Source organism: Onychostruthus taczanowskii, unplaced genomic scaffold, assembly GCF_017590055.1.
Source record: "Onychostruthus taczanowskii isolate IOZ18803 unplaced genomic scaffold, ASM1759005v1 scaffold115, whole genome shotgun sequence".
NCBI classification, from domain to species: Eukaryota; Metazoa; Chordata; class Aves; order Passeriformes; family Passeridae; genus Onychostruthus; species Onychostruthus taczanowskii.
This window is the reverse complement of record NW_024498183.1, coordinates 557,905-581,532: the sequence shown is the minus strand read 5'-3', so window position 1 is coordinate 581,532 and position 23,628 is coordinate 557,905. Positions and strand designations below refer to the sequence as shown.

Genomic DNA, 23,628 nt, shown 5'->3' with positions numbered 1-23,628 from the left:
CACTTTGGGACGTGGTTTGGTGGCGGACTTGGCAGTGTCAGCGTAATGGTTGGACTCAGGGATCCCCTAAGGGTCTTTTCCAACATAAATGATTCTATGATTCTGTGATAATGAGTATGTAGGGAGCCATAATCATGTTCGGTGTGGACAAACTCAGAAACTAATTCCCCAAATCCCGTAGGGTCTGCCTTCTAGGCTTAGCTTCATCTGTTGTACCACATCCTCCCAGTCCCCTTTTCAGTTTTGTTTTGCTGGGGTTTGTTTTGTTTTGTTTTTAAATATGTGTATTTCTCTCACCCCATGTGTTTTGCATTTTGTAAGCCTCATGGGCAGGTGCTCTCCTCTCCATGTTTTCGCAGTGACTGGCAAGGATTGTCCAAGTTCGACTGGATTGTAATAAGTACAAGAGTAACATGGATCTCCTAAACCTCTTTGTCCACACTGTCAGCTGTAATATCACCAAATGGAAGGTCACTTGCATGTGTAAGATTTAGAATTAAAGTGATTGTGTGTGCTGTGGTTTATAAATCACATCATAGTAAGAAGTGGGAACTGCTTTGGTCCCAGGCAGCAATGCCAGGTTTCAGCACATCCCTGACTAGAAATGGCTGAGCACTGCAGAACAGATTCACTGACTCAACTCTCATTGGAATTGAGAGAAAATAACTTGTGGTCACGCTAATATATGTTTCATGTTTGTGGCTTTAAATTATGACACAATTACCTGTTCTCTGTCAAAATGTGTTTCATTTCACAAAGGAAATCTTAAAACATTAATTGCTGAAAGGTCTCACAGCTTCGTCTTGCTACTGTAGCCCAAATGTAAACTTCCAATACTTTGTCATTTTACAGCAGCAGTTAAAAAGAGACTGTTCCCAAAATCACAGAGTAGTTCAACTAGAAAGGGACCTCCAGAGTTCATCTGATTTATCTCACTGCTCAAAGTGGCATCAGTTGGAACAGGTTACTTGGGACTGTGTCTAGATGGGTTTTGAATATCCCCAAAAATAGGCCTCTACCACCTCTCAGCATTCTCTTTCAGTGTTTGACCACCCTCAGAGCAACAGTTTTCTTCTGCGCAACTGCACAAAGACCTCTGAATTCTCCCTTTTTTCCACCCCTGGCTGCCTGCTTTTGTCCACAGGCCCTTCAGAGCCACCTGCTCAGGGTGGTTTCTCAGAGAAGGTGTGAGTGCTCTGCCCATGACACTTTCCTGGACCCTCTTTTATGTGCACAGGCTTTATGTGGCCGCCCTTCCTCACGAGGGCTCCCCAGCCGTGGCACCCTGCAGTCTTTGCTCCACCACTGCCTCCCTTTCATCACTGTTTTCAAGTTCTCCTTGCCAGGCTGCTCAGCCTCTTGGTAGGGATGATTTTACCCCATTTTTCATTCTTACCCAAGGTAACTTGAGACCAGGGGAACCTCATGCAGAATCACATATGACTTAGATGCAGCAATACTGATAGAATGGGATAATGAGTAATGCTGATGTGAAGAGAAGTTCTGGGAGCAGGCAAAGTGAAAAGGCAGTAAGCAGGGAAATAGCCTTTTCTCCATTGAGGAAATAATTCAGCAAAAAGAAGAACATGAGGCAGTTGTGTGCTTCTGACATTTATTAAATCTTTAAAATCTTTGGTGAGACATACCTGTGTTGTGAAGATCTCAGCTGTTTGCTGGTGACAAAATGAGGCTGAACTTATGTGTGTGTGTAGACATACACATGTGCATACAGAGATGGCCAAAGAAAGTACTTCTTAGTGAATACAAATTGTTGGATTATACTTCAAAAAAAGAAAGAATCCACACAATGTATGACCCACCCTGTATATGACCCTCAAACTGCAATATTCATACAGCATTTCTCCCACAGCACTTCAAATTTATGAACAACAAATATAGAGTCAAATTCTGTCCTTCATCCATGTGATGGGCAACTTATTCCAGACTGTGCTTTAATAGTCTTTCATGCACCCATGTGTCAGATTAAATAGTAGAAATGCCAACTGTATGATAATGTAGTATCATTTCTGGAAGTATTGGCTTTTAATGTTAATCTTCAATGGGATGCTTTACTGCAGGCATGTGCATACATTAGATAACCCTGGCATGCTGAGAGTATTTTAAGACCTACATAATTTTGAAACACCCTTTAATATTTAGTGAAAGTCATGATACATTCCATGCACATAAGATCAGAAGCAGACCTTCCAGGCTTGTTTTACTTCTCAGGATAGATGCCAAATTGGGAGCCCACAGTATTTTGGTTTTCTATGAGAGAGTTAAAATGGCACCACAAGCTGTTCCACTGACATCTGAGCCCAGTCTTGGGCAGTCAGATCACAAGGTGCAAGTGCCAAGGAGAATAATAAATACAACTGTCTTCACATGCTTATCTTTTAATCTGATATTAAATAAGAGATTTCCAAAACAAATGCTGCCAGCTATTATGGATTCTGGGATGTTGAACTGTGATGTCAGAAATTCATTTTAGTTACTGAACTCCAGCCTCTGGTGCTGCCTGCACTGTCCAGAATCAACCTGTTAAATCATAGACAACTTTAATTTGTAACTACTTCTTTCTTGCTTTCTATTCATCCACTGATGATTAAAAAAAAAAAAAAAAAAAAAAGAAAAAGAAAAAAAAAAAAGCTGTGTTTTTAAGCTTTAGATTTAAGCAACATCATTTAATATCCACAAAATAAAAGACTAACGCTCTGTAATTCATAGATTTTGTAGCAAACAACATGCTTACAGATTTTCACATTGAGTTAGCTGCTGCTTAGAAGAAGGAAGAAGTGAATGTAAGATTAGATTCAAAGCAGTTCTGTGAAATCTGTCTGGCCCCTTTATGCAACAACCTGCTACACGGGGGAGAGGAAAAAAATAAATCCTGGCCTTGATGTCAAAACAATGTAAACTCCTTTTAGTATGTTGACTTGTGGAACAAGTGAGGCATGAAAACAAAAGTGCAGAGCCCTCAGTAGTGACAGTGAATATTTTATCTTTACCAAGAGAAAGCAACAAGAGACCAAATCCTTAAAGCATATGCCGTGCTGACAGTGCACTCTCACTGTGACAGTAATGGTATTTGCAATCCCAGCTGCACTCAAGCCTGTGCTGTAAAAGCACCCATTCCTTAGAGAGTGGGTTGCCCTTTACTGGCCCTCAGCCAGATGAACGAGCTCTTCTCTGTTGCTCATGTTGCCCTGTAGAAACGGATGTTTAAACAATTATTTCTCTCCCCCAAAGTGAAATTGTAGAGATTTTGGCATCATTAGTTCTGAAATTTTCATGGTGCTGAAAAGTATCTTTGGGTGACTGTAGCTTTTTGCACTTAATCATTCTCTGGCTTTGTAAAATATCTGATACAAATGTTGGTCTGAAATTCAGGGACTGGATCCTCGTAGGAATATTGAAGCAAAAGTACCACTGTTACTGCAGTGTTGTTGTTTAAGAGTGGTTGGTGAGAATGTTTAGAGGGTGATTAAAGGCTGTGACTAAAAGTATTCACCAGTCTCTGTCAGAGATCATCTTGACTAAGTTTAATGAGGTAAGAGTTGCTGAGCCGATTAAAGATAAAGGAAGTTGCTCCTCTGGGAATGTGTTTGAGTGTATATGCTGTCTCCAGCTTTTCCTAGCACCCATTTGTTTGTTGTTCTCTCCCAGCTGAGGCATGAGATTCAGAGGGAATTGGAGAATGTTGCTTATAAATTATGGATTTACTGCCTCACAGTTACCATTCTGTCATCAAAACTGTCAGTTTATCCTTCACTAGTCAGTTCTTTATCAGTTTCTCCATCCTCTGCTTAAAATTGTTCCCCATCACTGCATCCATCCTCAGCCCAGGTCTTTGTGTGGAGACCCAGTCGTCCTACACTGATTTCTTATTTCCTACTTCATATTTGAGCAATTCAGGAACTTTTGGGTGATTCACAAATGTGATTACATGGCAGCATTTCAAGACATCCCAGTATTGCTTTAGAGAGACAGCTTTGAAGAATGAATGTGATGGGCTTTAGAGAAAGTAAGGAAGCAATGTGGATTGTGGTGTGGTAAAGGAGGGATAAGCAGGAGGCACAAATTAAAACCTGGAATTATACATAATTCCTTCTAAATGTGACCAGTCATGTTCTGAGCTATCCAGAAGTAAGAGCAGCAACCGAGTCACTTCCAGCTCGGCTTAATTCTGAGTTTGATCTCCTGCTTCAGAGCTGCTGACAGGCTGCTTGGAACCCTGGCCACAACTGCAGCCAAGCCCACAGCAGAGCTTCCGGCAGTTACAGGCTCCCAGGCAAGCTCTGGTTTCAGCTCAGCCCCAGCATGCCCTCAGCTCCCACATATTCATTGCTATTGCTGCCTAGGCTTGGTGAATTTAGGTTGGGAATTACCCACATTTTTTACTCATCATATTTCTGACTGTACTGTAAGTATCCATTTTATCCTCACCCTATAGGCTTTTTCCTATGTAATAGGAACATAATGTCGATGAGCCAAAATAATCAAAAAACCATTTGCAACTAAGTTTTTTTATTAAGTTGCTAAACTGTAAATTGCCATTTATCTACATGATTAGATATCTCTTCTAGTATGCATTGATGTCCAGGATATAGTTTCAACCTCTAAAAATGGTAATACACTGGTTTTGTTTCTACTAACTAAATCCTCTAGGAGTTACAGCATGGCTTGTGACCTGACTGTAGTGTAAGTTCTTTCCCCAAGCAACTATCAAGCAAAGATTGTCCTAAAATAATGGGGGAAGAAGGAATGCCGTAGAGAAGAGTTTCTTGGGAGGAAGAGGATAGGATTGTTGTCATTTAATAGTGGCCCACTTTTCTTGCAATTTTAAAATTTTGTTTTACAGATAGACTTTCTGGTCAAGCTCCAGATGCTTTTGTTTGCGTAGCCTCAACCTCCCTATGGACTCAACAGATGTACCACGAAATGGCATTGCTCACTGGGAATGCAGATCCTGACTTCAGCTCCCACTCCTTCAACAACTTGGAAAACCTGTGTGAAGTACAAACCAAGAAAGGATTCTTCTACAAAAAGGCCAAACTTCTGCATCCTGGAGAAGACCTGTGCTGCTTAGCCCGCTTGGATGACCGGTCCAGGTTTGTGATCATCAATGTAGGTGGTATTAAGTACAAAATTCCCTGGACCACCTTGGAGAACTGCCCCTTGACCAGGCTTGGGAAGCTAAAATCTTGCAACAATTATGATGAGATCATGGACATCTGCGATGATTATGATGTTAGCTGCAATGAATTTTTTTTTGACCGTAATCCTAGTGCCTTCAGAACAATCATGACATTCCTGACAGCTGGGAAGCTGAGGCTTCTCAGGGAGATGTGTGCTCTTTCGTTCCAGGAGGAGCTTGTGTACTGGGGGATAGAAGAGGACCACCTGGAGTGGTGCTGCAAAAAGAGATTGCGACAGAAAGAGGAAGAGGCAGCTGAGGCCAGGCTGTTTGAAAGGGAGATGGTATTCAATGAAGCTACGCAATGTGCCTTCCAGGACAGCAGCCGACTGAGTTTGTGCATGCGAAAGCTCAGGGACATGGTGGAGAACCCCCACTCAGGGATCCCAGGCAAGATCTTTGCTTGTATTTCAATCTCTTTTGTTGCCATCACTGCTGTCAGCCTCTGCATCAGCACCATGCCAGATGTCAGGGAAGAAGAGGATCGGGTAAGTGCAGCTTTTCTTGGGGTAGAGCGTGTTTTTGCATTCTTGTCTCCTCAGGATAGGTGTCGGGAAAAATCACTCCAGCAGATACACAGGTATTGTGTTCAGTATATATGATGTGGAGGGCTGGCTGGGTAGAGCACAGAAAGCACTATGTCACTTAAAACTGAGGCAAGATTGGGCCAAACTCTGCCCTGCTAACACAGCTTAGCCAGCTCACACCAGCAGATAGCCTTGCCCACCAGATTTGTTTAATAACATGTCTAACCAGATGACAAACTAGCTACTCTGGGGATAAAAACCAGCCTTTCTTCTGGTTTAATGTTTTGAGGTTAAGTTTAGAGCTAACAAATCAGTTTTCCCTAAAGGTACTTTAACAATTTGAATGAACTCTCAGTGTGCCAGTGTAAAAATCATATCTAAAGTATTTTGATGCTATAGGGTGATGTAAAGGCCAAGGAAGCTGAGGCAGCAATTTAACAGCAGAAACAGAGCGATTGTCCCAATTTTCAGACCTGCTTAGTATTCTCAAGTGTAAGCTGTGGATGATTCATGCCCTTGAAAATCAAGTCTTAGAGATATTTTGTTTATTCTTTAGTTCATCAGATTTCCTAAGGGTTTAGTCCCTTTTTTGTGCAAGCAGTTCACTTCCCTAGGATTAATTGTATGTAAGCCAGTGACAGCTCATCTGAAAAATGGTAGAGGAGGACATTGACATTTTCTTCACATACGTGCTGAAATGCAATCTGAGGAGTTGGGGTTGGGGGCATGTTGAAGAATTCATGCCCTCTCTAGTTTTACCCAAGTCCAATCTTGAAATTAAATGTTTGGGCTCATTTCCCAACCCAAATAAATAAATAATAATTTTCCATGTGGTTGTGAACTTCAGCTACTAAGACAGTACTTCACCCCATGAAGTGCTGCCTCTGGGCTGAAGGCTGAGCCCTCCTGGAAGCAGCTCTTCCCACGTGCTGTTGGCCAGGGGTTGGATGGCTTGTGCCCTACTGCCACAAGCAGGAAAGAGGGAGATCATCCCCAGACCAGAGGCATTTACTGTTATGTCGCCTTGAAAGTAAAATGCAAGGTGATGGAAAATGGATCCAGCTGCTCCAGAAAGACCCTTGCACCTGACTGAGCACCCTGTGTACAGTTAAACCCAACGTCTGCTAGCGAGGTCTGCTCAGGTTACGTCTCAGCTGAGGAGTTTGATTTGAAATCAGACTCCTTCAGGAGCAGCCAGGAAAAAAAAGAAAACATTTGGTATGTTCACTGATATATGATTTATTATCAGATCTTTATTTTAAGGGCTTTTTCTGATTCAAAATTTGAGGATGGTAGTATTGGGGACTAGTTCACATTATGTTATCCTAATAACGTTTTTTCAAGATATCATTTCTAAAGCATATGCATTTTACTGTAATTAACCATCAGGGCTCCAGTATCCTAAATTCTAAGTACAAGGAATATTCTACTGTTGAAAACTGAGATGTGTTTAGTGTTTAATTGTTCCCAGGTTTAAGTGAGAGCTGAACTATTGCTTTAAGAATTATGAGTGTTTAGGAACCCTATGTTTTTACTAATGGTCTAACATAAATAGGGATTCATAATAATAGGATAATAATGTTTTTTGGGTGGAGCAGGATAATAATGAGGATAGAGCACGCATATGAGAGAAGCCTGGATTTCTTGGTAAGTTGGAACCATTAGAAGGAGCACATTTTCATAGTCAAATGCAAAATTTTGCAATAAAGATGAATGCAGGCTTACTCATGTAAAAGCAGGGACTCTGGTTCCCAAAATGAGGCTCTAAATAATATTTAGGGTACAAGCAGCCTTAAATTCCTATTGCAGAATAAAGTCAGAAGGGTTAATGCCCTCCTTGAATGTCTAAGCTGGGGAGTGTTAATAAGAAGCTGAAAGATTTTTTTGTGCCTGTATGCAGTATTGGTGAGACTGACATTAGAATACTGCAGTCGGTCCTCACATTTATGTTTTTTGTGGTGTTTTGAAAAATTGGGAGATGGCTAAAGCCCTGTAAATCTTAGGCACCTGGGGAAAATACCACACAATAAGAAACTTTAACATTTCAGTTGATTTAAATTATTGGAAGGAAGGTGAGTGGATTAGGCACACAAGTGAGTGTTTTATGAGGGGAGAGGAACTATATCATCTGAAAGACCTTTACAATAAGCAGGGGGATGATGCATGGGTAAAAGCTGGATGCTTATACATTCATATGGGAAACTATATGCCAGTATTTAATGAATCACCAAGGTGATTCATTACTGGGACAGGCTAGGAAGAAAATTAGTGGATTTTGTGCTTTTAGACATTTTCAGTTGAAAGCTCAGTGCCCTTTTGTTTAGCCCTCAGCTAAACAGATTTTACTTCAATCAAAAGAAAAACATCAATTGCAGATCAAGTTACAAAGGTGAAATTCTTGCAATACAGAGAAGATCAGAATAAATTATCCAACATTCTTCTGTGCCCTTAAATTCTGAAAGCACAGAGCTCCTGCAAGTAATCTTTGTTCTGCGCTTTGCACAGGGAAGGTCTGTGGACAGATTGGAAATGGTTGTTTTGTTTGAGACAAAGATGGCTCTCTTTCACAGGGGACTGGTGAAGGATAACTTCTGGAAAGGCAAGGAGGAGGCATCTGCCCACTTGGAGTCACCTGTAGGGTCTGGGACCGTGGGTGCACACTCCCTGCGTGTACTTATGTGGCTTAGCAAGCCAAGGCAGCTCTGCAACTAACAAACAGGTGTGGAGATAAGAGAGCTTATGTGAATTCAAATCCGTGGTAATCATCCTGAGCTGTATTCCCAGTATCTAGATTAAAATTTGTGCCCAGGGATAGCTCTTTAGTCTGGCTTTGCTGTCTCCTAACAAGCTGAAAAAGGATGTGCATCCCTCCTGACTAAGGAACAAATAAATAGTAAATACTATTTCAAAGGCACACCATACTCAGTGTGCACATTTTCCAGGCTTTCTGGCTGGCATTGCTGTTGTTATGGTTCCATGTCAGGGCTGTCACAGGTGCTCTGGCTAGCAAACAGTGGCCTTTTCCTTGAGCTGCTGTTGCCACAGAAAACAAAAGCTCTGTGTGCCATCAATCTGTCGTGTTACTGCTTCAAGGAAAGGCAGAGAGGCCAATTATGAAAAAAAGCCATGCTGGGGAGCAATTTTCCATACCCTGATCCTTTAATGCCATCTGAATGGATGAGGTGTTACACCAAGTGATGTTCTGCAGAGGTGTGAACGACCTCACACAAGATGTAAGTCTGGGACTTTAAAAGTTAGAAGTAATTACCAGGTGGGTGAGGAAATTATTTTAGGTGCCTGCCTTTCTCTTTTAAAATAAAGCAGAAAACTCAATCATACATTTTGTTAACTTTATTAGCTGCTCTAGGTGTTCTGGATGACAGTGGCAATCCCTGGTGGCTTAACAAGAGTGGGAAGGCTCATGCTCCCCTGTACTGTAGATACTTGTTCTTACTAAAGGTCACCTTGATTCACCTTAAGTGTTACTCTTCTTTTGGAAGTAGTATCATGTATTTCAGATGTCAGTAGAGTTAACAGGATCAGATCCTGAGCTACTTTTCACTTACCCAAGTAGGATAAATTTAGTAATTTTTTTTCTCGTTTAGCTTTTATTTGCTTATTAAATTAAATAAAATCCACCAATGCAGTGATGTGTATAATAGCTCCTTCTGGAAATTTCAGGAAAGGGACATTCAAGTATGTGAAGAAAACAAACATGTGAAGGCAGTCAGGTTCTTCCATGTAAAGTAACAAGACAATGATAAACTTTTTATTTCAAAATTTTCAGAATGGGAGATTTCAATGAGACATTTCAATTTAATGGTGAAAACTCTCCTCTAAAGGCAAAATCTGCTGAGACAAAATCATAGCAGGAGCCTTCATGCACCAGGCTCTTTCAAGACCACCACAAAAGTCATGTCCAAGACATAAAAATAGCCAGAGGCACAGAGTATCCTCAAGGCATTTTAGGCATATCCTACCTTGAAGTGGACTTCTCACCTCTCTAAACAAACAGCAGCTATCTAGTGACTCAAAGAAAGTAGCTAATACATCAGAGAAGTAAATCAGTCAGGGATATATTATAGCAAAGCTGTAAACACACAGTAAGAACTAAACAACCAAAAGACATTCAGAGAGGTTCAGCTGAAAGCCAGATGGTCATCATACTAGACTCTTCATTTTTTTCTTGGTGAAAACAGAAATGTCAACAATTTGTCTCTGATGACAAATCTTCTCTTTTTTGTTAGACAGCTGCCTTTGTGATCAGAGAAGAAAAGGTGGAACTTAGAGAATAATATCAAACATTCTGTCCTGAAACAAAAAAGCATTTATAGGCCTGAGACCCCTGAGCTCAGTCATTTGTAGCAGCACAGTGCAAAACAGGAGAAGCAGATCAGAGAGCTCATTCTTTACCGCACTTCGTAAACGTGTTGGGAAAAGATAGCCTAATTAGAGATGCTGTGATAGGAAGTTACAGTTCAATAACCTTCAGCTGAAGAACATTACAACAAAGAGACTTATAAATAATGACGTTAATAATAGCTTGTAAAGAAGCCAAAACTATTTCACCTTCTAAGCTCAATTCACACACTGTGCTTCAACTTCCATAATATTGAGGATGGGGAATAGGTAAATTGTGAATGTGCATTTTAAACAATCTTGTGACTAAAGGTTTGATTTCACAAAGGTATACACAAAAGTAATCTCAGAGAAGGTCAAGAGAGTCTTGTATAGTGATTCTCAATAGCTTTTCATAGACAAACTGTTCTGTAAGAGGCTGGATGAGCAGACAGTGAGGCTGACTGAAAACTGTCCCAATGGCCATGCTCTGGGCATGGTGGTCAGTGACACAGAGTCCAGTTGGAGGCCAATAATTAACAGTGTGCCCCAGGGGTCTGTACTGGTTCTAGTCCTGTTAGAATTCTTTATTAGTGGCCTGGAGGGTGAAGCAGAGTGTACCTGCAGCGAGTTTGCTAATGGCACAACCTTTGGGCACGTTGTGGCTGGACAGTTGCGCTGTCACCCTGAATAGCCTTGGAGAAACGGGCTCAATAAGACTGTGGAGCTCAGCAAGCTCAGCAAGAAGAAATGCAGAGTCCTGAATTCCTGGTGAGGAACAGCCCCACACAGCAGTACATGCTGGGGACCACCCAGAGGGAAAGGAGATTGGTAGACACCAGGCTGGCCGTAAGCCAGCACTGTGCCCTCGCTGCACAGACACGTACCGGTATCCTGTGCTGCATCAGGCAAAGTGCTGCCAGCACACCAAGGGAGGAGATTCTTCTCCTCAGCTCAGCACTGGGGAGGCCACACCTGGAGCAGTGTCCAGTGCTCGGCTCCTCAGTGCAAGAGAGATACAGACAAGGTGGACGAAGTCCCATGGTGCTTGCTATCCTAAGATGGCACTCTGCTTGAGACTGGAATTACTGGCATCATTTTTATGAACTTATCTGTTTTCTGACTGTTCAGTTGTTGCTCTGCTTGTGATACTGAGACCTTAATTTTGACTTAGAGCCACATGTGATGCATAGATTGTTTGTCTTCATGAATGAAATTATTAATAAAACTACAGCTTGTGTTTTTACTTTCATTGTGGAATAAACTGTTTTAGAAATTACAGCACAGTCAACAAAAAACATGTATTTAAAAAATATCTCCTTGCTGGTGTTACAGATAACTATTTATAGTGTATAGGCACTGAGGGTGACTTTTTATAAAAATAATCCTGGGGAATTGGACTAACTAATTTCCCTGGGGATCATCTGAGAATTTGTTATACCACTCTCAGCTCTGCTATTGAAATGGAAAAATCATAAGCTGTAACAGTATCACCAGTTTTGGCATCTGAACTGATCTACTGTACTTGTACCCTTTATTGCTAATTTGCATTTTGTGTCTGCTCCAGACTCCTCAGGCCACAGCTGACTGGAGGCCAGGGAAAGACCAAATGACTCAGTAGCAATGGTCACCTGCCTTTTCTGCATCCTGCATAAGGAAGTTCCTGTAGGCACATAAGATTTATATTCAGTTTAACATTCACATGTCCTTACATAAGGGATGTAGGACTCAGAGCACTGCAGAATATTTTAACTAGAAGTAAGGTGTTTCTTATTTTTTTTCCTTTCATAAGCTAAAGTAGGTTTTCTCCTCAGATAGTACTTAAATCAAACTGGTAACACACACTCCAAATTACAAGCTTTGAGAGCATCCTTTACTTACAGTTTCAGTTATCACCAATAAGCATATATTTGCTTTCTTGTTGAAGTTCTCAATTGGCCTCATGTAGTTCCATCACCTGTTCTGTGTAGTCTTGCTTTTAGTTTGGCAATGCTTCGGGACAGAATATCTTAAACACAATGTCTATGGCCTTCATAATAACAGAAATAAAACTACTCCTGTTGTTCAGGTACATGGGCACCTTCCTCATACCTCACCTGCAAGACATGTTTCTAGGCAAGGAAATTCCTTTTTGCAAGTGAGAACAACTCAGTTCATGCTGAATCCAAACTGAGGAGTAACTGCAAAGTTCTCAAGTCTGAGTCATGCTAGTGTGGTCTCCCAACTCTTTTCTGATGGTCAGAGGCATTTGCTGATCAAGTTGTCTTTCACAGAGATCAGATTTGTCTGAAAGCAGTGGGAAGTGATGAGGTTTGGTTTTAATAGGTGATGTTGCTTCTGTGTGTCACGCAGACAGCATTAAAATCACGGAGTTGAGAACCTCTGCACTGCTCAATCTAAACCTTAAATGTCAAGCTCTGTGGGGCTTTCTGCATCTTTTCTCTGACTACCGTGGAGTTTATAAGTGTGAGACCAATGGCAAAATGTTCTTTGCAAATATCGAGAGGTAGTGATCATGTCCTTTGATCATTTTCCTGGGAACTGTCTGTGAGGCATCTCATAGATACAGTCTCTAATGTAAAAGAACACCTTTCTTTGGTTTTGCTCTGTGGATCCGAATCTCAATCCCGCCTTTCCAGCTGTCCAAATCCAGCTGTTATATGGAGCATATCTCAGTAGCAGTTTATTTTGCCAGTTCAGGATTGCTGTGTTCACACACTGAGGAGACACACTGGGTACTGGGAGTCCCCAGCATCAATGCTGTACATCTCACTGCCCTCTGCACCAGCTCTGCCAGCCACTGCCTGGGACCCCTGCTGCCTGCAAAACCCCTGGTCAAATACCACACCATGTGCCAGCTTTGCCAACTCTTTTACAAGACAGTCCTTCCTCTTTGCAGGGCTTGCTAACAAATAGAAAACATTTGAAGGAATGATTGGTTGTTCTTGCTATTGGTTGTGTGGACAGAGTGCTGGATAACAACTGGCTGTATTTAATCGTGACTGTATTTGGAGAGTTCTCACCATTTCTTCTCCTTGGTTCGCTTGCTCTTCTTGGGAAAAAAAGAAATTGCTTTCTGCAGTTGTCCCACCCCTGGAAGAAAAATCAAAAATCCAGTCTTCCTGCTTCATCGAAGCTCTATAAATTTTGGCAGAGGTACCTGCTTGTTCCATCATGGCAGCTGCTTCAAGAGCAGATAAAGGAACCATGGTCCCAGTAAGAAAATCATCCTTCATTGTATAAAGGAGGATTAGGAGGAATGTTTATTTTATTTCTCTGAGAATTGCCCTTAGATTGAGGGTGAGAACACAGAGCTGTGTGACAGGTTCACACAGAGTCCCTTAGTGACCCTGCAGACCTTCTGCTCAAAATTCCCCCTTTCAGCAAAGTCGCCACCTGAGCTCTCCATGCTTGGCTCTTCCCAACTGTGACTCTCATGGCAGCACCTGCTATAGGGTTGATTTTCCCAGATAAAGAGAGAAATCCTTATGAGTCAAGGAGCTGCTCTGGAAGATTTTGAGGACAGTAGGTTAGAATATAGACTTTGGGAGCCACTTGAGATTCTCTGCAGTGTTTTAGGCTTAGAAATAAAAAAAATGGAGAGTGTTTCTCTGCACTGCTAAAAAAATTGGAGTGTTTCTCTGCACTGCTTGGGAACAAGGCAAGAGTCGACTAAGATAAAATTACTTTTGACTTGTTAATAACTTTATTCTGTGCCAATGAACTCTTTCAGTCTGCAGGATATCTTCTCATGAATAAATAGCAACCTTGGGTCTTCTTTTAAATATTATATAAATATGCTGCAATGTAACATTAGTGATAAATAATTAAACAGCTAAAACTATTTCATAAAAGCATTGGTAACTTTGTCACATTGTTAACTGGTTTATATTTGGTGCAGTGTGGCTCACCCAGCAAAATATGCTCCATGTTTAATTTCTTTTAATATCTCTGTGGTTCCACCCCCCTAAGTATCTATCCCTACCAGTAAGTTTATTGTCCAAACTTCCAGGTAAATCATCCAGGGAATTTGTGAAGCTATCTCACAGTAATAGCCTCTTGGCCTTCATACATGTTTGTAAAATTACTACAGCTACTCATCACAGCCTAACATCCTGGGGCTACAGCACAGCTCCTGTATTCCATAGATTGCTCCACTGCCTTTTGCAGGAGAGCTTGGGCACTGTGGGCTTATTGAGTACTGTCCCAGTGTTCTGAAGGAGAGAACTCTTTCATTTATTTGAAATGAAAATATAATCTGGAAATTTCATTTCAGAACTCCAGGATAGGTTGCTATCAATTCTGGAGGTTTGGAATGAAAGCAAGCAGGCAGATTTACATTTGGCTGCACCTCATATAGCTAGGCTGAGGTAATGAGCTGATTCATGTGTACGGCACTTAGAAGAATTGCATTAAATCATTCAACATTATAAATGCTTACCTTTTCATTGTCTAGAGTGTAGCAATGGAGATGAAATATAAAAGTTTTTGAAACTGGGGGTTTTTGCAGTGTAGACATTTATATTCAAGACAAATTGAGTGGTACACAGGTAGGAAAAAATAGTTATAAGATTTTTTTCAGAAGTTTTTAAACAAAGGCTTGAGAAAGGACCAGGAGAAATCAATAAATTTGTTAGGTTTTCTAAAGGTAAGCATGACATTAGTTCCATGTAAAAACATCAAAAACATGGTACTGAGTACAATCAGTCATATTTTGATCTAGTCTGTGTAGAACACCTCTTACTAATCAAATTTAATATAATTTTTGAGGTTATAAAGTTTTCAGAAGAGAGAAACTTCTGATGTAGGTACTTCTGTAAGATATTTGAATTAGTGCCACACAATATTCTTCCTTAATAAAAAGGCATTTTTCAAAACTTAGCTTACTTATTGTTTAAAAAAAATTCTCTTAGATCTCATAATAGTAGAAAACCAACATAAGACATCAAGTAAGGCTTGAGATACTGTATCCAGATTGATATCCATTTAGCAGGCAAATTGAAAAAAAGTTTTTAAAATGGTTTAAAATCTCAAAGTTCTGCTTTATAATGAGACACTAGAAGAGTTTTTAATGCAGTGGAAATCATAATAAGAGAACGTCTGTGTGAACTAAAATAACTGAAAGCTGCAGCTGGACAAACTCAGCTCTGAATTAAAGTGTGCTACAGTGTGGGTTAATTAACAATGGAAACCATTTATCTAGACATGCCTGTGTGCATCTCACAGAGTTTTTAAATACATTCTGTCAGTCCTTCTAAACGTTATAACTCAGCCCAGCTGAAGCCATGCATATGATTCATGAGCCACTTGGCAAGATCCTCTGCTCCACAGAGGATCAGCTTAAGAGCCTCTTCTGCCCTTCCAGGGCGGTGAGCCATTGCCATCCTGTCCCTGACTCCTGCTGGTGTAGGAGGTGCCAGCAAGGATGCTGTACATCTTCTCACTGTCTGGGGCTTCCTTGGCCCTTGTGAATATTCAGACCTGAAGGCATCAGTAAGATGAAATGAGCAGTGACAGTTCATAATTGTGATTAAAGGCAAGGGTAGCCAGAAAAACTCAGAAGCCTGGAAGCTCTCTGAAGAGTGACATGGCATGAGTCTGGTCCTATGAAGGCAGCATCCTAACCCAGGTTTCTTGTCCCATACTGACTACGTTTGTAGGGGGTGCCACAGGGGCTGGGAGATGCTACTAGTGGGGCTTAGCCACAGCCAGAACAGGCTGTTCACCAGGACATGTGCCAGCCCACCCCTGTGGTCATTCACTCACTCTACCCTCACCCTTCCATAAGTCACACACACAAACAACCCCTTTCCCTAGCCCCATCTAATTTCCTGTGCCTGGATTCAAATAGGAAATACAGAGAATAGTGTGAAGGTCCCAGCCATCCTCAGCTGTGCTGGAAACTTGGCACCTGGTACACTGGGTAGAGATGATGACAAGAGAAATTGCAGCACTCTCCTGAAAAGTCCCTGCTCTGACTGTGAACAGACACCGCAGAGATTTTCTCCCATTCTGCAGCTCATTGCCATCACACACAGTAGAAATGCTGGGTGTTTTAAGGTAGGCTCTTGTGTGCTGCACTGCTGTCACAGAAAGCACTGTTTTTACTGTCACCTTGAGCAGAAAGAGAGAATATGGAAGTGTGTGTGGTTTCGCCATGGTCACATCCACCTTGTAAAAATCCATCACAACTTAGAGAGCATTTCAGTGCAAGGGCACTGCGGGAGCTTGCTGTCAGCTGTGCCTGAGCTGCTACCAGCAGGAAGGCAAATCTTCCCACAGGCAGCACAGGCAAATCCTTCCCTTGCTTTCAGATAAGAGGATAAAGGGAGACTGCGGGGAGAGAGATACAGGTTTGGAAAAAAATGTCAAAGGAAATCAGTAAGCTTGACTCTGTCCTTCTTTCCTCCAAGGGAAAAAACAGACACCCCCAGATCTTATAGCAGGTTACAGGGTTGCAGGAACCAGTAAAATAAATATGGGTCAGTTAAACAGAACTAGCAGCGAGTGGGAGGCAGGAGGAGAAGAGCTTCAAAAAATTATTGAAAGTGAGAAATTTGGGTAAATAAGAGGGAAAATACACTTTAAAATTATATTAAGAATCAGTTGATCTTTTTATATAATTAATAAGCAAGAGAGAGAGGGAGAACAAGACACATTATTTTTTTAGTGTGAGACAAGCTTGAGGAGAAGAAGATGGAAAGAGGATGCTGGCTTTAGGAAGACCACAGTTCTAGGCAGTGTATATCTGTGACCACAGCCAGGTGCCACCACATCACCTTTTCCCAGGTACTGGGTAGGCGTGAAAACCTTGGGAATGCCACTGCTTTGTCACACAGCCCTGTCCCTTTTGGGCTGGTTCTTTTGGAGTGGTGTGCAGGTGTTCCCATTCCCTGGGGAAACTGTTCAAACTGCACCCAAGTGCCCTTGGCAAGAACTCAGCCCTGCTTCTGCAGTTTGATGCTGGTTTGGTTTAAGGAAGATAGCCCTCATCTTTATTTCTGCAATCTTGCCCTGTCTGTGAGGACCAGGTGTGCTGCAAGTGCCAAGTGCCATTGCTCAAGCTTTTCCAAGTGCCAACTGAGTCTGCCTTGTTTTCAGAGCACTAGGATAGAAAATACAGTTCTTCAGAAATCAGATTTGCTAAGTTGCAGTGTAACTGGTCTTCTTCATATAAAAGCTCAGGCTCCAGCATTTGCTTAGATTTGCAGATACTGGATTTTTTTTAAAAACATTGTAAATTTTCAAGGCTCTGATGCCTCTATCAGAGCTAGAAAGTAGAGGGAGCTGAGGCAGAAGATTTCTAGTCATGTAAAATTAGGGGAAGAGGGGCACACTTGTCAGCAAGGACACTCCTGGTGCTTCATTATTCTCTTGGGGATTTTTATTTAAAATTTAGGTGAAAAAAATGGGCCAAACCCAAAAAAAAGGATTCTGGAAATCCGGAAATAGAAAATTCCAAGGTAATTTTAGTCAGAAATACTAAGAACATCGGTGTTTCTAAATTGAAGCTGTTCTTTGGAGGACACCTTGGCTTGGTGAAATCATCATTCTTTTTCCTGCCTTCCTGACTCTGTCGGTGGCAGTGGCTGGTAAACAAATCCTCTGTGCTCAGCTGCCCCAAGGCCAGGCTGGGCAGGTTGTGCTTGGTCCAAGCACAGTGGGCTGTGCAGGAATCCTGGGCACCCCTGGACCCCTGAGTCATCCAGGGGTGTATCCCACAGAGGGCTCAGCTGCAGGGCAAAGACAAACAAGCCATATGGGCTGTGGTCTGTGAAATCCTCCCTCGAATGCCAGGGGAGTTGATGAGTTTCAAATACAATACCTTGTTTTCCTGGACCTGTGTCTTCCTGTGTAGCTATTTGTCTTCAGACAGTTTCCTGATGGCACTGAATGGTTGCAAAATGACCAAAGCAGACCCCAGGCACAAAAGTAGGGTTTTAATTTAGAATATTTGTTCAATCAAGTGGCAGTAAATCTATTCTTGTACATATAGGTTGTAATTCTCTAAGTATTAGTAATAGCCTGCTTATGTCTTGCACTCATGAACAGGCAAAAGCTGTGGACCAGCCAGGTGGGGATCTCAGACCCCAAAGGCCAACTCCACCATCACCAAGAGATCATTTCCTTTGCCAGCTGAACCTTATGGGCAGGTAGGACTTGGAGGGGTCCTCTGAGGTGAGCACAGACCCTCTTCTCAAGGGAACTACATCATACCACCAACCCTCGAAAGGGATGAAGCCTGAGAAGCTTCATCTCAAAAGGTCTCTCATCTTCCCTGTTCTTGCAGGGGGTCTTTTTTGGAACCTCGTGTGTTTTCTGGAGACCAGGTTCTGAAAGCTGGTATAGCTGAAAGCTTCTTCTCTGGCCAGCACTCTCCTGCCAATTAGTGAGGTGCTCCCTTTGAACGTAGCCAGCACAGACTGATCACGTAAGGTGCCTTTCCTTCGCCCTCCTACCTCCCCTGCTGGTTGCAGTTATTCAGCTGATGGTGCTGCCCTTCCCAGCCACTCCTGGACCTCATCTGCAGAAAATGTTACTGAGGGTATATCGCTCCTCCTTATGTTATAGTACAGCCCCTCACTCCTGGTGAGTGGCGTTATCAGAGTGGGAGATAGGAGCGGCTGGCTGCTGGAGCTCACACTGGTTCCTTCAGCTGCTCCCAGCCACAGTCAAGGAGTCTGAGGAGCTTTAAGACATTGGATGTCTTGACACTTTTGCCAGCCTCTCTGGATGAGGTGCTGTGCTTGTTCCTGATAGACATCTGAAAATCAGGCAAGTTGTTTAACCATTTTGGAGAATATACCTTTCATGGGGGCACTGGCACTGTGCCAGAGTCAATCCACGACACATAGATATTTCATGGTCTGATTTATTCTTTCTATGTTTCCTGCTTCTTGCTGAGTTTAGGTTTTGGTTGCTTTCCATAAAGTAGATCCGGATAGCATTTTTTTCCCTCTAACAAATACTGTTGCTTTTGGAGAAGTGTGTGCTAAAAACGGGCACAGGCATGAGGAGAGCTAGTTCAGAAGAAGGTATTAACAAGAGGGCATTTTGTGCATCTGTAGTACTACTTACCTGCTTTCTGTTCATCTCAACAACAGCTCTGGGGCAAAAAGAGGCAGGATAGTGGACCAAAGTATATATCTCCATTTGTCAGGGGCAGTACATGAAGGAAGCAGGGAAGTGGAAGAAAGCCTTAGGATCACAGTGAGTCTTGCCTGGTAGGTAGGTAATTGAATCCCTCGTGTCTGTGTCTTTCCCCACCATTCAGATGTACATGCCAAATCCATGCAGTCAGCTGTTAGGACATCAATAGCATTTCCAGGCAAAAAGGTGTCAGTTAAACAGGTCTCAGAGTTCAGTGTTTATATGGCTTAGGAACCCAAGGCCTAATCACAGTGTCTAATTTTGGTTGTACAGTATGGGGCTGAGATGGCCCAAAGCATCAGCAGCTTGTGGATTGGGCAGAGTAACCCAAGGAGGCACAGCTGGTTCCCTCTGCAGCCTCCTGGATCAGGAATGCCATCCTCATGTGTCTCCTCTCTCTGTAGTCCAACAAGGGTAGTCACAGGTAGTCACGTGTCTTCTCTTCCCTCTCATTGACTCCCAGGCCCTTTTTTCAGATTTCCATGAACGCAACCACCTGGCTTCACAGTTACATGTCAGAGGCGCAATTTGAGACAAATTAAAGGCACGTGCAGGTATCTCATTAACCCCCTGGCTGCATGACTGCAAGTCAATAGCACAGCATGCAATTCCATAAGCTGATTAGACCCTGGCTGAGTGTTTTAGCACACCCTGCAGTTACCTTCCAGCAGCTGCCATAGTCTTTTGGCATCTCCCTTGTTCCTGTTGGTGTTCTGTGTTTATTTGCAGCTTCACTGGCAGCTGAGGGGTTTTGGGAAGTGGTGATTTCGGGCTGTGCTGTCTCAGGATCAAGGGAAATCCAGAGGGGTAAGCAGGTGTAGCTCCTGCCCACCTCCTTGCCCTTTCTCCTCAACAAAGACAAGTTATATAAAAGCTATCTTGTGTCCATAACAGGGCTGCACAAAGTTGGCAATAGCCCTCCCTTCGGAAGGCACAGGTTACCTTTGCTGGCAGCTGGGCTGAAGATGAAGCACGAACCAAGCTTGAGTTACAGATCAAACTGTGGATCGCAAGAAGCAGAGGACTCTTTCATGGCCCTTCGGTGACTTTAAAAGCAGAAATTGTTACTTTGACTTCATAGCCAGTCAGCTTTGAGGAGAGGCTGTGCAGTTATCTGAATCATCTTTGCTCGGGAGCACAAGGAAATATGCGGAGCAGGCTGACTGGAGTTCAGCCTGACCCCAGCGTTAATGGCAGAAGCTCCGAGTTACAATCACCGTGTCTGTGGGTGGTCAGAGCCAGGGGAGATGCCTGTGCCCCAGGGCAGGGTGGGATGCTGCCCTTCAAAGGTCACTCACATGGCAGAAGTCCTGCACTTATCCCTGCTGGGAAAATTGTCTGGATGCTTTAACCAGAAAATCACTTCAGAAAATTGCCTTTCATCAGAAAGTGCCAGCTTGAGCAATACCTTTGAGTTTCATTGGTGAGGCGTGTTTCTGGGAATGTTGCTCTTTTGCTGGAATTTTTCTCAAGGAAGGCTTCTTCATTTTACAATGACAAGAGAGAGCAAATGATCCAGCAGCCAGTGCTCCAGGCTCTCCCACGCACTGGGACAGAGCCAGATGCAAGCTTCCACCCTGCTCTCACAGGAGTAGGAGCTGGGTCTCTCCAAAACCCAGCAAAGACTCCAAGTGTTGGGCTGCTGAATAATTGGCAGTGGAGGAGTGTCTGTCCTCTGGGTCACCTTGCAGATGTTCATTGAAACAGGCAGCTCAGTCTCCCACCCAAATCCAAGGGGAACACCCTAAGCCTATGGACTGGGGACTGTAGGCAGCCTTGTCAGCAGCCTCAGGGCTGCAGGTCTCTGTCTGAGGTCTCTTAACATGGATCTCTAATGCTGAGATCTCAGTTGCATCAGAATTTCAAGTTCCACATTGTTGTTAAAAAAGAGTTTGATCTGATGTGCACAGAGAAACACTGGAAACGTGTGACCCAAAAGGTTCAAGTAACAAGGGGCAAGTGGACATGTACAAAAATATAATTTTAGAAATGTCATTATTTTCAGGCTTATGTAAGTACTTTTGTATGCAATGCCTCTCATGTTGGGGTTTCTTATATATATATTTGACAGTAAGGGAAATCTCACTATAGGGCAGCATTGAAACTTCTTCCTTCAAAGTGCCGTGGAGCTGCTGACCTGACAAGATAGTGCATGGAAAGCAACACAAGAACTGGAGCAGTTAGAGGTGATCTGGCTTTTGACATCTTCTAATGCAGAGGGATTAGTCAAAGCCTGCAAGAATCTAAGGAAGAGTCACAATTTTTTCTCAGAAGACCAGAGGACAAAGGCAGGGCCAAGAAGTCACACAACACACAGTGGAGAATTTTTCTGAGGCTCAGTACAGGGTTCAGTACAAGTGAAATGGACTCTGCAAGCCAAACCAAAATGTTTCTGGAAGATGTCTGCCACTTTTAGACAGACCATACAGAACAATGAATACAGATGGATTTGAACTCCAGTGACACCGATTTTCCTTTTTGTAATTTTCCTTTTGGCAAAAAAAAAAAACAATTCTCCAGAAGAAAGATGCTGTGCTTGGCTTTTTAACAGCAAATTTCTATAGTTCCTAATGAAGGAGACTCGCTTTAATTTGACCGCACAGAATTACTGATGTCGTTCTTACTTTCTTTCCTTGTTCCCGGTGTTGACATTGTGTCATGTGTTGACAGTATATAGCCCCCAAATTCTGTGCAACTGCAGATAATTTCCCGTACTCAAGAAACTTCTGCACGAAAAAGAAACCCAAACTACTCATAGTTTGAAAGAAAAAAATGTACACAGATAAATAAATATACACTTTGTGAAAAACAACTGTTTTCCCTGTAGCTCAATTTCATCAATCTAAATATGAAAAAGTAGTGATAAAACTGTATCCATTAGATTACAGGGTGAAGAAAGTTTGTTACTTGGTATGAGGGAGCGCTGTTTTGCTTATAAATAGTAAAAAGCAGTATGTAGTTGTTAATGGACATGTTTATGGCCACAAGCTGGTATAGCTCGATCTTTTTTGAGAACATACAGATTTGATGAAGACCTATTTTGGGCAGGATACCCTGTTCTGCAAGGACTTGTTTTTCTTGTGTTCCAATGGCTGATTAATTCTGGATTTTTTTTATCCATCTATGTGTGTGCCTGAGAATTTTTGCTTTGTTTTCTTGAATGGAAAACCTCAAAAGCAGAATTACAGCATCCATTTGGACTGGAACACATAGTTAAAAGGTTTAAAAAGCAAAACTTGCCTTTTTTTTTTTTTTTTTTTTTTCTTTCTTAACCAATGCTGTAGTCAAGCAAGAAAAAAAAAACAGCAAGGAAAAGCAGCTGCAACTGAAAGAAAAGAAGTGCAGAAGAGTATGAAGCACAATTTTGAGTTGTTTTTTTATAACATGTGAGGGTAATAATAGGACACACCTAGATGATGTTGAAACATGGTCCAAGGAATAGGAAGACATTTAATTACTGGAAAAAAGAGACCTCTGGCAGGTTGATTGACACATAGATCTGTTTTGTAAAAGCATGTTCAGACCCTCTTATTCTTAGGACAGCCTTTGGGCAGAGCCTGGCTTGTTCAGATTGTGCTAGGTTAATAAGGATACTGAGCAAGTTGCTGGAGATAATTATGCATTTGCTGGAAGGGGGGATTGTTTCATCCTGTTGAAGTGAACTCTGTGTAGTAAAACATTATCACTCCACTGTACTGAAAGTAAACATTTTGACTTACATATTATTTGTCATCTGTGGAGAGTGGGAAGAGTGGAAAAAAGCCAGGGCCCAGCCACAGCTCTGGATGGTGGAAATTTCAGCTTCTCATTATCTTGATGGGCAAAGATGCAGCTTGCTTCTGCAGGGTTGGATTATCTGAGCTCCAGGTTCCACCAAGCTTCTTGAGCTTGGCGGAACAAAGGTTGCCAGGCTGCTCCTGCACCTGCATTTGGGATGTAGCTCTGCAGGACGACTGAAGACATAAACAGCAATGCTTTAGGTCTGTATACACAGGATAAGCATGTCAGAGTGTGGGAGAGCAGACAGGGTCTTCCAAAAGTCATCTTCCCTGGTAGCCCATTCGTGAGGAGCAATCTTCACTCCCATTTTCTCCTATACCAAAACTCACATACAAAAGCACTTCTCCTTTGAGTCTTTGACTCACAGGAGTCTCCTTTGACTCCTGTGAGTCTCCTTTCCATATGCAGCTAATAGAAAGTGCTGGGGGAATTAGGTGCCAAATTAGCTACTAATCACCTTAGTGACTTTGTAGATTCATTTTAAGGCTAAATTCCCCATTCACTGACTTTGCCAAAACTTTTAGTGGCACAAAAAGTCTATATATGAGCATCAGAATCCAGAACACTTCCTGCCAGATAGGGCTCTTAAGGCCAGGTGCATCCGAGTTTCCATAGGTGGTGGTCCAAGTAATGGTG

The 23,628-nt window shown here is 42.3% G+C and overlaps 1 protein-coding gene across 3 annotated transcripts in view; it reads left to right on the top strand.

The window, feature by feature from the left end:
* Positions 1–23,628, top strand: part of KCNG2 (potassium voltage-gated channel modifier subfamily G member 2) — a 53,125-nt gene that overhangs the window by 24,631 nt on the left and 4,866 nt on the right. For 2 of the 3 annotated variants that reach the window (XM_041427509.1, XM_041427508.1), the window contains exon 2: positions 4,862–5,685. In XM_041427509.1, the coding sequence (XP_041283443.1) occupies positions 4,930–5,685 (756 nt within the window). In that variant the 5' untranslated portion in view covers positions 4,862–4,929. The remainder of the gene's footprint in view (positions 1–4,861; positions 5,686–23,628) is intronic. The other variant, XM_041427511.1, reaches the window with a different exon arrangement.